The sequence below is a fragment of the Kwoniella europaea genome, chromosome 1 (genome assembly GCF_036810445.1).
Source record: "Kwoniella europaea PYCC6329 chromosome 1, complete sequence".
Taxonomy (NCBI): domain Eukaryota; kingdom Fungi; phylum Basidiomycota; class Tremellomycetes; order Tremellales; family Cryptococcaceae; genus Kwoniella; species Kwoniella europaea.
The window spans coordinates 3,126,880-3,141,590 of NC_089487.1; the positions used below are offsets into that span (position 1 = coordinate 3,126,880).

The 14,711-nt window shown below is 47.9% G+C and overlaps 6 protein-coding genes across 6 annotated transcripts; 3 read left to right on the forward strand and 3 right to left on the reverse strand.

Annotated features, from left to right (window-relative positions):
* Positions 1 to 21: 21 nt before the first annotated feature.
* Positions 22 to 3,547, reverse strand: V865_001183 (uncharacterized protein; the record flags this gene model as incomplete). Its single annotated transcript, XM_066225006.1, has 26 exons — positions 22 to 168; positions 211 to 248; positions 300 to 362; positions 420 to 436; positions 524 to 592; positions 644 to 691; positions 747 to 814; positions 868 to 896; positions 1,010 to 1,055; positions 1,107 to 1,113; positions 1,167 to 1,270; positions 1,360 to 1,531; positions 1,629 to 1,792; positions 1,897 to 2,049; positions 2,097 to 2,123; positions 2,181 to 2,242; positions 2,284 to 2,322; positions 2,382 to 2,453; positions 2,505 to 2,591; positions 2,643 to 2,749; positions 2,798 to 2,870; positions 2,914 to 3,093; positions 3,147 to 3,162; positions 3,224 to 3,238; positions 3,292 to 3,341; positions 3,391 to 3,547. 26 exons carry the CDS (start codon positions 3,545 to 3,547, stop codon positions 22 to 24), a joined length of 2,010 nt encoding a protein of 669 aa, XP_066081103.1.
* Positions 3,548 to 4,154: 607 nt separating this feature from the next.
* Positions 4,155 to 5,726, forward strand: V865_001184 (uncharacterized protein; the record flags this gene model as incomplete). The annotated part of the gene is made up of 7 exons (XM_066225007.1): positions 4,155 to 4,286; positions 4,339 to 4,431; positions 4,486 to 4,508; positions 4,559 to 4,577; positions 4,623 to 4,750; positions 4,816 to 5,194; positions 5,376 to 5,726. 7 exons carry the CDS (start codon positions 4,155 to 4,157, stop codon positions 5,724 to 5,726), a joined length of 1,125 nt encoding a protein of 374 aa, XP_066081104.1.
* Positions 5,727 to 5,746: 20 nt separating this feature from the next.
* On the reverse strand, positions 5,747 to 6,252 carry V865_001185 (uncharacterized protein; the record flags this gene model as incomplete). Its single annotated transcript, XM_066225008.1, has 2 exons — positions 5,747 to 6,013; positions 6,070 to 6,252. 2 exons carry the CDS (start codon positions 6,250 to 6,252, stop codon positions 5,747 to 5,749), a joined length of 450 nt encoding a protein of 149 aa, XP_066081105.1.
* A 360-nt stretch (positions 6,253 to 6,612) lies between these two features.
* On the forward strand, positions 6,613 to 9,460 carry V865_001186 (1,4-alpha-glucan-branching enzyme; the record flags this gene model as incomplete). Its single annotated transcript, XM_066225009.1, has 16 exons — positions 6,613 to 6,643; positions 6,711 to 6,738; positions 6,792 to 6,994; positions 7,043 to 7,351; positions 7,405 to 7,504; positions 7,548 to 7,579; positions 7,632 to 7,679; positions 7,722 to 7,827; positions 7,875 to 8,101; positions 8,179 to 8,198; positions 8,259 to 8,571; positions 8,628 to 8,646; positions 8,741 to 8,809; positions 8,863 to 9,025; positions 9,076 to 9,151; positions 9,246 to 9,460. The coding sequence occupies 16 exons, from the start codon at positions 6,613 to 6,615 to the stop codon at positions 9,458 to 9,460; spliced, it is 1,959 nt and encodes a 652-aa protein (XP_066081106.1).
* A 413-nt stretch (positions 9,461 to 9,873) lies between these two features.
* Positions 9,874 to 11,762, reverse strand: V865_001187 (uncharacterized protein; the record flags this gene model as incomplete). Its single annotated transcript, XM_066225010.1, has 8 exons — positions 9,874 to 9,958; positions 10,006 to 10,220; positions 10,272 to 10,328; positions 10,376 to 10,431; positions 10,495 to 10,811; positions 11,005 to 11,201; positions 11,255 to 11,411; positions 11,569 to 11,762. The coding sequence occupies 8 exons, from the start codon at positions 11,760 to 11,762 to the stop codon at positions 9,874 to 9,876; spliced, it is 1,278 nt and encodes a 425-aa protein (XP_066081107.1).
* A 593-nt stretch (positions 11,763 to 12,355) lies between these two features.
* V865_001188 (uncharacterized protein) lies at positions 12,356 to 13,702 on the forward strand (the record flags this gene model as incomplete). Its single annotated transcript, XM_066225011.1, has 3 exons — positions 12,356 to 12,863; positions 12,912 to 13,542; positions 13,594 to 13,702. 3 exons carry the CDS (start codon positions 12,356 to 12,358, stop codon positions 13,700 to 13,702), a joined length of 1,248 nt encoding a protein of 415 aa, XP_066081108.1.
* Positions 13,703 to 14,711: the final 1,009 nt, after the last annotated feature.

Sequence of the window (14,711 nt, forward strand, 5' to 3'; positions counted from 1 at the left end):
GACCCAAGAGTCGTCGCCAAATCATGGAAGTGGGTCGTGAAGAAGACAAAAGACTATCTGTAAGCCATCCATACTCACTCTGCCGGAACCTACTTGTCGATTGATCAGGGACTCGGCAATCGCGTGAGAGAGACCAAGGCCTTCAAGGGGAGCAGTTCCTCGACCGAGCTGATCTTCATCAGCCGAGTTTCACCAATTATTCACGCTTACCTCATCAATGAGTATTAGAGAGTTGGGAGTTGCCAGGCCTAAAGCCAGGATGTGTCAGAGGTTCACTTCTTGATCTATCACCAACTCACCTAAGATCATGGCTGATGTTGCCATTTCAGATGCGAAAGTTGACAAATTTCGGTCGAGGGAGTCTGCAATATCGTCAGCCATTTGCCGGTGATTTGCCTGGTGGGAACGACTGAACTCACCATCATTTGACAGTCGACTAAGCAGTGCATCATGTAATCTAAAATTCGCAAATGTTGCTGGTACGCTAAAGATATCAGCAATGTTACATCTCGCCAATACTTACTAGCAACCTAGCATTGCCTGCACAGTGAGCAGCCCGACTTGTCGAAGGAAGGTGCTTTTGCCCGACATGCTGCAAGAATCGATGTTCAATATAGCTCTCAATGATTTTCAATCCACTTACTTTGGTCCTTGAATCAACTGAAAGGACGCATGACCTTGTGCGGCATAGCTGATGTTATGTTAACAGCAGATGTGACATGCGATATCAAGGATATATCACTTACATGTCATTGGGTACGCAATCGTCACGACCAAGTGTTTTGTCGAGAATGGGATGTCGACTTAGTTTGATCTGAACAAATGTATCATCAGGAGGAGTCCATCTGAGGCAAAGCCTGAGCGCACCGCAATTGTCTCGCCAAAGATTGGTCGTACTATGTGATAGATCAGTCTCAACATATAGACTCGATCTTCATACTCACCACAATCTCCGTCTGACCGAGATTTCTGTCAGTACACCTTTTGCATCCGACTTCGTACAACTCACCGGCTGCCGATTCAGCGAAACAAGCGAGAACATCAAGCTTGGCAATCTGATGCGAAGATCAGTGTCGCGTTTTTGGGATGAACCCGGATAAACTTACTGCATCACTGCAGCGGTAAAGCCCACCTACCAGTCAGCGACGTCCAGAATGAGGACGGACTCACTGATATGGTCAAGCACCGAGGCAAGCAATTTCATGACAATGTCGCCACTAAGTAGAAGAATCTCTTGTTGGGCTTCCTCCAATCTCGCGTTGTGTTGGAGCTATGGCGGTCAGCTTGTACGGGATCCTTGCCACTCACCAGTTCATGGGTGGTGAAGGATATTCTAAACTCCTTGATCAGCTTCGAAACAAAGACGCTTGAGAAGACACACTTGGTCTTCTTCCTCTGGACGTTTATACATTCTTCAGGTAAGGCTCGACCCTCCACGTCCTGAGGTTTGAGCGCAAGTCGGAACTTGTTCTCGACCGGCTCAAGAGTACAATGCAGAGAATGACGTTCTGCCATAGTGGTCAGGACCGTACTGCAAGTTTCACACATACCTCTGAAGTGTTTTTCCACTACGACCGGTGATCAGCGAAAGGAATACCCTCAGAAAGAGAAAAAGAAGACGCTCACACTGCTCGATATCATCGAGATTCTCCTTAAAAGTGGTTCTAGCTACATCCAGTAGATGATTGAATTCCGCCTTGACGGCATAGAGTCGAGCAGTTGTGAGATTCCTTCGCTTGGCGGAATTGGTGATTCCATCCGTGGTGAGGCATTCTGCAAAGTCAGCTTCTTCCTGTAATCGCCAACCTACCTTGAATCTTCCTTTCGATTTCCGAGAGCATGGGATCGGACATTTCCTGACGAATCAGCGGTATGGCTATTTACCCCTTTGCTTACCTTCTGGATCTCGACGAGCATTCTGCACTTCCCCAAAGTCATTTCTTCTTGTATACTTTTCGTGCCTTGGATATACTTTTGCAGTTGCAGAAGAATGGAGATTCGAGCTTCCGTCTCCACTACTGTGACAGATCCCTGTCTCTTTCGTGAAGCCTGTGAAGCGTCAGCTCCAGAGCTGAACGATGGTCAAATCGACTTACTTGAAGTATTAATGTATCGAGATCGGTCTGCACAAACAAGTCAGCTGCTCTATGTGGTTTCTCTCCCTAGTGTAGCATACTCACACTGCCTAATGCCTTGAGACCATCTCGGATTGATTTAAGCTTCTCCGGTGAACTCAAGAGTTCTTGATATTCTTAGCGCACTCCTCACCATCTCTACGCTTACCTTGCACGGCATCCAATCGACCTTCAATCGTATGTTGGACTGAAACAGTTGATAATCCTGTTGAGTACCAATTCCCGTCCAGGATCAGGCTCACTCACTGTTACTAGGTTGAAGGATGTTTCCTCGCAACAGACGAGAGCCCATGGGGGTGAAGCATTTGTTGAGTGTGCCTGCGACGAAAGGATCAGTGAGTGATACTTTTCATATTGTTGATATCGTACCGTAAAGGGTGTCTTTGGTGGTGTTGGTCAATGTGTTCTTCACCAACTCCAAGCTTTTGGCTGTATCGGTGTCGATGAACATTGTGCCTGCATTGGTTGACATCAGTAGTCTGTCAGATTGTCTTTACTCTGTCTTACCTTCTGAGCTTGCATATCGTATTTTTAACGCTTCGTTGGGGTACCTCAATCCTTGTCGGACTTCAAGGAACTTGAAGAGAGCCGAAATGGCGCATAATGCATAGTACCTGGGCACTGACGTGTCAGGTCAAAGCCTATGATTGACGAGGACATACTTTTCTTCAGCTGCCATAAGAGTTGAAGTTTGGACTTCATCGCGCAGAGCGAGCCGAAGGATATCATCGTGACCTTTATATCACTTAGCTTCTGGCATGGTTCTCTTCCAACTTACCCTTCTCTCGATTCCAGTATTCCCGGGGAAGGGTCACGCATTCGAGCTCGAAGGAATCTTCGACTTCCTCGATTAATTGAGTTCCGGAAGGTATATTCTCTCCAACTTGATTGCGGTTCTCGGGTACCAGTACAGTGCATGGAGGATGAAGGGTTAAGTGTTGAAGAGTTTTCTGGAAGACTTTAGAACTGATATGTCAGTGGATAGAATGGCTGTATAGCCGTCGTACTCACAAGGGGTGTCGGCAACCTATTGCTCATCGAAGTTCAGCTATATCCGGAGGTATCATCCTTCTCTCTTGATGACTTACTTGCGTTAACACAGTCTGAAAATCCAGGTCAGTAACTAAGATTTCCTTCCGATTGGCTGGCAACTTACATAACCAGTACTCAAGCTATGTACAGCGATACCAACTTCTGTTCCGTTACCTATAGCGGCATCGTTAGATCTGTATCCTCTATGCAGCTGGTTACGTACCTCTGCTCTGTGACAGCGCGACCACATATTCGTTCATGTCTTCTACACAAGTTGATGCTTGAGTCGAAGGGCCCGCAGGACGGCCACTTGCTCTGGAACCTCGTCGAGATCTTGATTGAACGGATCTGCTTGATCCAGGGTAGGTGTAGGAGGACATATTGTGAGTGATGCCCCAGTCTGCCACCGAGCGGCCAGCAACAGACATGATGGGGGATACAGTAAACTGATGAGCGGGGAACAGTTCTGTGTTGTCAGTACCTAGTTGATGATGGGGTCAATAAATGATCTTGGGATGTCAGTGCGAGATTGGGCAATATTGTTGGTTTCAGCACTGATCGATAGGTGCTCTGCCAGATGTGCTGCAGAATGGACGAAGATGATGAGTAGTGAAAGAGAAAAAGGAAGACGAGGATGTGAATCTGAAAGAGGTTGACTGGACTGGAATCATTAAACCGTTCAAAACGTCGTGATGTCATCAGATAGATTGTTATTTACATGGGAGATACACGGAGAAATGAGAGCGTGACTGATTATCTATTCTCTCATCGTTGTAGACATTCTCATTCTCATTCTCATTCTCACTCTCACTCCCATCCTCATCCTCACTCGTGCGCAAGCTCAAGATCATCATGCGGTGAGAAGCGGACAAGCTGTAGAGAGATCTCACAAGTGGACAACAACACATTATGATTATACAGGCTCACTGTTAGGACGCGTTTGTTCATCATCCCCATTCCACTTCTACTTGGCATTCACCGATCGTCATGTCCGATCAGGAGTCGACTGAGCCACGCAAGTCAACCTCTACTCTGCTTGATGGCAATCATACCTTTCCAACTTTCTATGCATGCTACCTGCTACGATCAAAGGCAACCCCCAATTCCAACCGGACTTATGTGAGTTTATTTGACATCATGATTTGTAGCTGTGCTTAGTGTGTCAATCCAGGTCGGCTCTACGCCCAACCCACCCAGACGTATCAGACAGCACAATGGTGAACTGAAGCAAGGTGCATGGAAAACATCAAAGCATCGTCCTTGGGTGAGTGGACTTGCATGCTACCCTGACTTTGCTGATCACGGATCACGGCAACAGGAAATGCAGATGATTGTGTATGGGTATGTGACTTTGTCGACGACGTTTCGCTGATCTAGTTTAGCTTCCCCAGCAAGCTCACGGCGTTACAAGTGAGTGAATGTATCGTATCACATGCCATCACTGATTCTAAGCAGTTCGAATGGGCTTGGCAAAAACCAGAGCTCTCTAGACATTTACGCATCTCCGACATCCATACTGGCGAAGATCGTGGTCCGATCTTCAGCAAAGATGCTAAGCGGAATTGGGTGGAAAGGAAGCTCACGTGAGTAATTTATGACATATCCTCTGCTGACCTTGTCGTAGAGTCGCACACGCTCTTCTATCCAGACCTCCATTCAACAGGCTGCCGCTACATCTACGGTTCTTTGTTCCAGAAGTGCACGACCTCTTTCACAATCTAGAGCAAAATAGTTCTCGCCCCGGACCCTCGCGCCAGACGAAGAAGAGAGTGACACAGGACTGGTCTCCGCTCCCGCTTCCAGTAACTCTCACGTCTGTTATCGATCTGGGTGGGGTGTCAGGTTCGACGGGAGCGCGAAGACATAGTACTCAAGGCGTGCAGAGTCGAGAAGGTCCAATTGATGTCAACGACGTTGACTTCCGCCAAGGTGAGCGGGTATGGGGCAAGTGGAAAGATATCGAGAGGCGAGTCAAGCAGGAGGGTCATATCAGATGCGAGCAATGTGATGGACTGGTGGATCATACTGTGAGTGATAATGGCTGATGGAACTTTGCTGATGCTTTAGAATCACCTCTCATTCGCTCTTTGCCCTTCACATCGATCTTGCCATTACATCTCTCACCTCACTTGCCTGAGCGCCAGCTTCCTCTCCAATACCACTCACGTTCTTCCATATCAAGGAGTATGTCCTGGTTGCCGAGATCAGCTTGAATGGGGTCAAATCATCCGAGCATCTTACGCTCGTATCGAAGGGATTCAACGGGAAGAGGAAGAGGCGGTCAAATCTGCAAGGAGAGCCAAGCGTAAAGGTCGACGCCAGAACGATACAGATGCATCAACCGAAGACGAACACAGCTCCATGACTCCAGAAATCAGATCTATGACGCTAGAAACTCCGCCAAAGCGTTCTCTCGATCGCACTGCTTCCGACACCTTGGAAGAGGCAACCGTCACTCGAGCGAAACGATTGCCGCCTAAACCATCGAATGTCGAAGACGAGAGTGATGAAGAGATGGAATGGGAGAAGTTCGAGAGAGAATTGAAAGCCATACGATGATATGCATAGTTGCAAAGCTACTATCCTTTCTTCCTATCGTTACTGTCATCACTTCCGTCCTTCAAACCTAGACCTGCAATTCCCTCTGCTATGTCTGGATCAGCCTGCTTTTGTACATCAATTCCTCCACCCTCCTTCTTTGCTGATTTCTCATCTTTGACGCCCTCCTCGGCGTCACCAGAGATGGGTCGTGGCTCCTCGCCATCAGGGGTAGTTTCGGTTGGGGGTGTATCGACTGATTCGCCATCATCTTCCTCGTCTGACGTGACGTAATCTTCCCAATCGAGCTATTGATTCAGTCAGCTTAGGTCGACTAGCTCGATCCGAGGAAGACATCACCTACATAATCGTATATAACCCTTACTATCAGACTACAACTTGGGCATATGGCTATCTCCTCTCCGTCCCTCAACTGAGCTTTTGAAATCTCGAAACGATCGCCACAAGGGCATGGATAGTGGAAGAGTCGCGCGACTGGGTCCCATGCGAAATCTTCAATCTCCAACTCGTCGTAGTAGTTTGGCATCGTGTGTGATGGATGATGTATGGATCAATGATAATGGTGATGGTAAGAGCGGCAAATTTAGATTCATCCGAAAATCAATTCACCAAAAAAAAAGAGAAACGACCAAGACAACAACAACAAGCAGATAAAAGGAAAGCCAGTAAAGGGGTGGGATATATAAATTGCAATGAAGTCCCGCGTGTTATCCTGGGCCCCCACATTCCTGTGAACGGTAACTGAAACTCAACGTCATCTCAATCATGTTGGGTGGTGATCCCCCCACGAACCGACTGAAGGACTCCACTACTTTAGAACAATTATACTTATCTCTCCATCATACTCATCTTACCCATACTCATCCATACGAACATACTATATACCATGTCACAAGTCCAACAGATGCCCACAGACGGTAGGTGTGATCTATCTCCGTTGATTAGCAACTGTTCTCACCGTGCGCTAATCCTCTTCCCTTCCAGGTACCGGTGTTCTCCTCTCAGATCCTTGGTAAGTTGGTTGAGAGATAACAGCCTTGTCGCTCTGCTGACGAGGTGTATTAGGCTCGAGCCCTTCTCACCCGCTCTTCGAAAACGTTATGCCGCTTACAAGGAGAAGCTTGACGAGCTTGAAGCACACGAGGGTGGTCTCGCTCATTTCTCAGAAGGGTACAAGTCCATGGGTCTCCAAGTAGACGAGAATGGTGGGGTCAGATACCGTGAATGGGCTCCGAATGCAACTCAAGCTCGCCTGATTGGAGAATTCAGTCAGTCCCCCTCTCATCTGTACAATGATGAAAGCTGACATTGTGCAGATAATTGGTCTCACACTGCCAATCCAATGACCAAATCACCTTACGGTGTATGGGAGTGTTACGTTCCACCCAAATCACCTGGTGTCTGCGCTATTCCTCATGATTCTATGATCAAAATATCCATGACCTTGCCCTCGGGCGACTCTATCGATCGTATTCCCACTTGGATATCTCGTGTAACCCAAGATCTTTCTATTTCACCCATCTATGAAGGTAGATTCTGGAACCCTCCCAAGGAGCAGGTTTACCAGTTCAAACATGGTCACTCGACCAGATCGTCAGAAGGGTTGAAAATTTATGAGGCTCATGGTGAGTCCTTACCATCTACGATTCCCAAGTTCCCCAGCTGAAGTTGTCTTCAGTCGGTATCTCCAGCCCCAATATGCGAGTAACCACATACAAAGAATTCGAAGAGGATGTTCTACCGAGAATTAAGAAATTGGGGTATAACTGTATTCAGATGTAAGTGCGGACATCTGGTGAACCAGGCTAATGGCTTCCGCAGGATGGCTGTCATGGAACATGCTTACTATGCGTGTACGTTCACCTCTTAAATGATCCAATGGCCGCACTAAACATTATCACATAGCATTCGGTTATCAAGTTACAAACTTCTTTGCTGCATCTTCCCGTTATGGTGAGTCGATGCTGGCGCTGCTCCCGCTTACGCCGTAACCAGGAACCCCCGAGGAATTGAAATCTCTTATCGATAAAGCTCATGAAATGGGTCTCACGGTCTTGCTTGATGTGGTTCACTCTCACGCATGCAAAAATATCCTGGACGGGTGAGTGGATACTTATCGAACCGGCCCACCGTTAATGCTCGTAACAGTATAAACGAATTTGACGGAACCGATCACCTATATTTCCATGGTGGGGCCAAAGGAAAACATGAATTGTGGGATTCTCGATTGTTCAATTACGGACATCACGAGGTGCTTCGATTCCTCTTATCCAACCTCCGCTACTGGATGGACGTATACATGTTCGATGGATTCCGATTCGATGGCGTTACCAGTATGATGTACACTCATCACGGTATTGGCACCGGTTTCTCTGGTGAGTTTCGTCTACATGTTCGTGGCTGACGTCAGGTGGATATCACGAATACTTTGGAGACTCTGTCGATCTCGAAGCGATGGTATATCTCATGTTGGTGAGTTACTGCAATCGGCTGAATATGCTCAACAGAGCTGATGTGCTGGCAATATCTTAGGCCAATCAAATGCTTCATGAGATCTACCCTAATGTCATCACCATTGCTGAAGATGTCTCGGGAATGCCCACTCTCGGTCGACCAGTCTACGAAGGTGGAGTAGGCTTCGACTATCGTCTTTCCATGGCTGTACCCGACATGTGGATCAAAATGCTCAAGGAACTATCGGACGATCAATGGGAAATGGGCAATGTCGTGCATACTCTTACCAACCGTCGACACCTGGAAAAGAGTGTGTCATATGCCGAAAGTCATGATCAAGCCCTTGTCGGTGATAAAACATTGGCATTCTGGCTTATGGACAAGGAGATGTGTAAGTTCCTTTCCGCACTGTGCTATATCAGCTAATCGTAGCTCACGTTATGCTAGACGATTATATGTCCGACCTGTCCCCTCTGACCCCAGTCATCGACAGGGGTATTGCTCTTCACAAGATGATAAGGTAAGTCCCAAGTATCACGTACCTTGCTGATTGGATTTAGGTTCATCGTTCACACTCTTGGAGGTGAAGCGTATCTCAACTTCGAAGGAAACGAGTTTGGACACCCAGAGTGAGTAATTTGCAGCTTTACTGAGAGGGAATCCCTGACTGATTCAGATACAGATGGATGGACTTCCCTCGAGAAGGTAATGGCAACTCGTTCGCCCATGCACGTCGTCAATTCAACCTCGTAGACGACAATCTCTTGCGATATAAATACCTTAACGAATTCGACATTGCGATGAATTGGCTCGAGGACAAGTATAAGTGGCTTAGCGCACCTCAAGTCAGTTCAAAGTCTTACGATGAATTCACCAAGCTGACCTAGATTTTCAGGCCTACGTTTCGCTGAAGAATGAGAACGATAAGGTTATCGTGTTCGAAAGAGCAGGACTCCTCTTTATCTTTAATTGTGAGTAATGTCGCGAGTTCAAAGGACCTTCAAGCTACAGGGGCATCTTGTCACCGGTCCAGATATCTGTGCTGATCACCTACAATATCCGCAGTCCACCCCTCACAATCCTTTGCTGACTACCGGGTCGGGGTGGAAGTCCCAGGAGAATACAAAGTCATCTTATCAAGTGACGAAAAGAAGTTTGGTGGACACGACCGAATTGATCTCAATGGTAGATACTTTACCACACCTATGGAATGGAACGGGCGAAAGAATTGGATCCAGGTATACACTCCTTCTAGGACTGCTTTGGTATTGGGCTTATAAAAGTTTTGTAATAAATCGATATTGAAACGAAGAACCAGTAGAAATGTAATCATGCATACGATAAAATCATGACTAAGCCGGTATCCTATTGATCCCATTGCAAATGACAACCCAAACGTGTCACACTTCTGTTTACGCTGATGATATATGCTTTCATTTTGGAAATTACAAATCTTCAGGATTCTTTACCGAAAAATTGCGCCAGCATTATTATCATTGGAGATTGGAAGGGGATCTTTCCCCAAGTGGTGAAAGGGTCTGGGCCGCTCCAGCGACAGACACCTGCACTTTATACGCTCTCGCAAACATGTCGCCAATGGAAATCGATGACCATAGGTATGTTCTCTATCGGACTACAAGATAGCATGCATATATTTATATTACTGTGACAAATTTCGACGAGAAAACGAAAACTAGAAATCGGTGAAAAAGTGGTCATATGGACCCGTTCCTGCTTTACCGTACGCACTGACATCTGCCTCTTGGTATCGATCGAATCTGGGAGGGCGTCAGACCAATCTTCGAAAGCGAAGGATCAAACTTACTGGCTCGCATCTCCTTCCCCTTCGATTTTGGGCACATACGGTGCTGGGATCTCTCTTCGATAAAGCTTGTCCCAGTCTACCTCGGCGAACCAACCGTGCGCAAAGATATCTGATGAACCTGCTCGCAAGTTACCGTAACGTTTGGTCAAATCTCCGACCAACAAATTCTTGAGTAGTTCTTTCGCGAGGGGGTCGAAGTAGGAAGGGTATCGGACCTTGCCCGCAATGATCTGATTGTCAGCTGGGTCCGTGCATGGTCAACTTACTTTTTCATACAGCTTCATAGGGTTACCATCTTCGGTGAAGAAGGGTGGATAACCGGCCTGCGTCGCGTCAGTGGGGGGATCTCTCAATTCTGGTTACAACTCACAAGCATTTCAAAGATCAGAACTCCCAGAGCATACCAATCGACACTCTTGTTGTAACCTTTTGATTGTACGACCTCAGGAGCGACTGAACGTCAGCGATGTTCAGTCTCCGTTCACTCACGATAATCAGGAGTTCCACACAAGGTCCACGTAATATCCGGAACGTGCTTGGCGAAACCGAAATCAGTCACTTTGACGTGACCATCGGCACCAAGAAGTAGATTTTCAGGTTTGAGGTCCCGGTAGATGATGTCGAGGGAGTGAAGGTAATCCAAAGCTAGGGCGACCTCGGCGGCGTAGAACTTGGCGACTGAATTAGGGAAGCGTTGACTTTTTCGGAGCAGACTGAACAATTCTCCACCAGCGACAAAGTCCATGACCATGTAGAGGTTGTTGACATCTTGGAAAGTACCCCAGAGATTGACGAGGAAGGGATGCCTGACCCGGACCAGCATCTCTCTTTCAGAGTTGGTGTGTTCGACTTGCTTCATTTTGATGACCTTTTCTTTGTTCAGCACTTTGACCGCGTAGAATCGGCCATTGTGTTTGGAGCGAACGAGGTGGACACGACCAAACGAGCCGGTACCGAGACTGGAATCGAGTCAGCAAGATCCAGTGTACAGACACTCACGTTCGCTCAATGTAAAAGTCTGATAGCGCGTATCTTCCCGCTGTCTTCCGTTGAGGCTGAGTGGTGGTGGCAGGTGCCGGATTGTCTTGAGGAGCAGTTGAGACCGTTTCCAACGCGGCTTGCGTGGCAGCAGCATTGATCGCGGCAACACGAGCTTGCTGGGTGGCCATTTGAAGGTTGGCTTGGGCTTGTGCAGCCTAAGTGGCTAGTGAGCAGGTGTTTCCAATCGAAGAGCACAACATCCACTCACCTGTTCCTGAGCCTCCCTTGCCTTTTCTCTTATTCTTTCTTCATCCGCTCCACTATCATTTCGATTGAGAGATGGCTGGGGCTCAGACGCGTCGGCCATTTGTACGCTCATCGTACGGTTCTCCGAGACGGGTGGATGATTCTCGGGTATGGGTCCGCTGTTGTGCACGCCAAGCGCGGAGGAGAGTGTACGAGCCTGTGGAGGGACGTTGGAGAGGGATGAGGACGCGGAGGATCCGGCTACTGATTTGCCTGGAAGAGGAGGAGATGGGGAAGGTCTGACATTAGCTCGTGCAAGAAGGTTCATTCGCTCACCCTTCGATACCCTCCATTGGGGTATGGGTCGATTTTGCATCTACCGGAAGGGCAAGAGGTGCTGGTGCGGCTGATGACGATGATACGGTGGTCGGTGCGGATCTTGAGGAGGCTGACGGAGAGGAAGGGTTCGATTTGTTAGAGGCAGAGGACTGTTGCTTTCGGTGGAACTTGTCTGAAACCTTTTGGAACATGATAGAGGGATGAAGAGGGGGATAGGGGAGGCAGGAAAGGAGGTAAGACGGGGATAAAGGAGCGGGTCAGTGAGAGTATACACAAGTGACTGGATCTGGCACAGTCCACGAGGAGGTGCGGATGAGGCGATTGAAGATACTGAGGTCCAGCGAGGGTGGTTGAGTCTTGGGTTGAAGGACACGGATGCGAGGAGTGAATTGATTGAGATTTGATGATGAGTGGTGTATGTGGTGGGTGTTGAGGTTTGTTAGTGATCAGTTAGGGGTGAAGTGAAGGGGGCACTGAATTTAGCGTATTTTGCCACGTGGTCCGATGGTCGTATGGTGGTTATATAACCTTTAAGGTTTCCCCGGTGTGTGTGGTAGTCACTTTACATTCACTCCACCCCTGCCCGCTTCAGGTAAAAGCCAAATCAGAACTGACCGCCACTTCCCATGCGTGTGGCATGTGTTTCCCACGTGCTCAACAGTCATCCACATATCTGGTCCTCCACCGTGCTTACTCCACTTGAGTTGATACTTGCTCCTCAATACTTACTTTTGAATACTTGATCATCACTTAGTACCTCCTAACACGATTCAAATCCATCAGCATGCCTCCACGCACCCGATCGACAAGAGTCGCTTCAAGCGCACTGACCGTCATCCCAAGAACAGCCACAAAGGCCAAAGTCAACACCGATATTCAGACTCCTCCCGTCAAACGACAGAAACTTTCAGCACCCGACCCGTCTCCAGAAGGTAGACTTCCGGGTCCATCTGAATCGACCCAGCTCATTCCTCCCACCCTATCCTTTTCTTTGCCTGATGCAATCTCTCATCTGTCGAAAGTAGATCCCCGTTTCGGTCTCTTCTTCACACATCTACCTTGCCGACCTTTTGTACATCTCGAAGCGATAGATCCCTTCCGGACTCTGGTCACTTCCATCATCGGTCAACAGGTATCTTGGCTCGCGGCAAGAGCTATCAACAACCGATTTCGAGCTTTGTATGGTTTTGATCCCGAAAGCAAAGAAGGGTTTCCGAGTCCTCATCTCGTCGAGAAGGAGGATGTTGCAAAGCTGAAGACGGTCGGTCTCAGTACAAGAAAGGCGGAATATGGTGAGTTCTTTTGACCTGGGACGATCGAGGGCTAAAATGATCATTCAGTCATATCACTCGCTCAACATTTTACATCCGGCCAGTTATCACACGAGCTTTTACACCACGGTTCAGATGAAGAGATCTCGAAAGCTCTGATAGCCGTGCGAGGCATCGGTCAATGGACAGTGGACATGTTTTTGATGTTCTCCCTGCGTCGACCAGACGTATTGGCTGTGGGAGATCTTGGTGTACAGAAAGGTTTGTTACGCTGGGCACTAGCAGCGCACGGTGCATTGCCGAGAAAACAATCTACGACTCCGAAGAAAGGCAAGAGCAAAACCAAGGTGGTTGAACGAGCAGAAGGGGAGCTAGATACGGTTGTACGGGAAACGACCCCCAATAGAACGATCAGAGATACATTCCCCCCAACTCCTTCTACGCCCACAACTTCGCATCAAGCTGTTCTACATACCTCCGATGAAACAACCACTGCAGCTCAGATACCTCCAACCCCCAATTCTCCAGTTCCCGGTGAAGTAGCGCAGATACCAGCTGGAACCCTGCCTCCACCTGCACCCGAGGAAATGCTAAAACCTTTGAATGATAATCCTGATTGGAACCCACACACCGCAGTACCTCTTCCCGAAGGCTTGTCGGTAGACGTTCTCAAGGCCAGATTAGGGGGAAAGAAAGTAAAGTGAGTGGGTCTACTCTTCGATTCTAGCGATTACTGATCCAAACTTTTCAGGGGAGGGATGTACCTCACACCAAAAGAAATGGAAGACCTGACGCAAGGCTGGAGACCATACCGTTCATTGGGAGTCTTCTACATGTGGCCCGCAGCCGAAGAACAGTGAATGCATTGGGATATTACGGATGCACAAGATGCTCATGGTCAATTTCCGCCATTGACACTCGAGCCGGCTATACTAACATTGGACCAATATGTTAACACACCTCATGAGGTATAGACCAGAAGGTACACCATTACAAACTTATCTCGCAGGGCTCATCTTGGGTATGGAATGCACTGCTAACGATCCACAGTGCTGTGAATGGCTCTGAAATTTGTAAGCCTTGATCAAATATTAGAAGTGCAGCTTTTGTCAAGGAATCTTTCATACGCATCTACGATACAATCGAATCAGACGTCATAGCTAAAACGTCTATCATCTGGGGAGGCCTTTGTCGACAAGAAGGAGAGGAGTTTCTAAGGGGAGAGACGCTCAGCCTCGGTGGCGGAAGGGTGCATGAGGTGGATTGGCTGTGTTCGGCTAGGTAGCCCACGATTGTTGAATTCGAGTAAGTATGACTGTGATGTTGAAATGTTCGAGATGGACGGTCAATGCCAATAGATCGCAAGAGAGAAATGGAAGCATCGAGGAATCCTTCTGGGTGGCAGTGCAGGTATATCGATGACATTCCCCGAAAGCACCTTTGCTCTCTTGATGCGACTCTTTGGGTAGGTTCGCTTTTGTCCGACGGTTCATAAGCTTTTTTTAATGAACGCAATCGGTCGTTGCAAGACACTCAGTGACCATGCCACCGGGTGCGGCCTGCACGAAGTTTGTTGAGGCACACATTGACCATTGTGCTATTGCAGCTTTGCGATCCTTCGACCTGCACCGCAGACTGAGAAGAAAGATCGGTTCGTCTCCTCTCAAGTCACCCGTGTATCAGTCACTTGTCCCGCTAACGATGGACCGGCTAGAATGCGCTCCGCATCAATGTGGCAAGTGTTATTCTGTCGATGTCTCGGATAGAAAGTAAGAACCCGAAGAAGGGGTAGAAAATAGGTAATGGTATGATTGTTTTCACTCTTGTTTTCCCTCTCAATCTTCTTGAGGTTTTCTACGGTATCTTGGT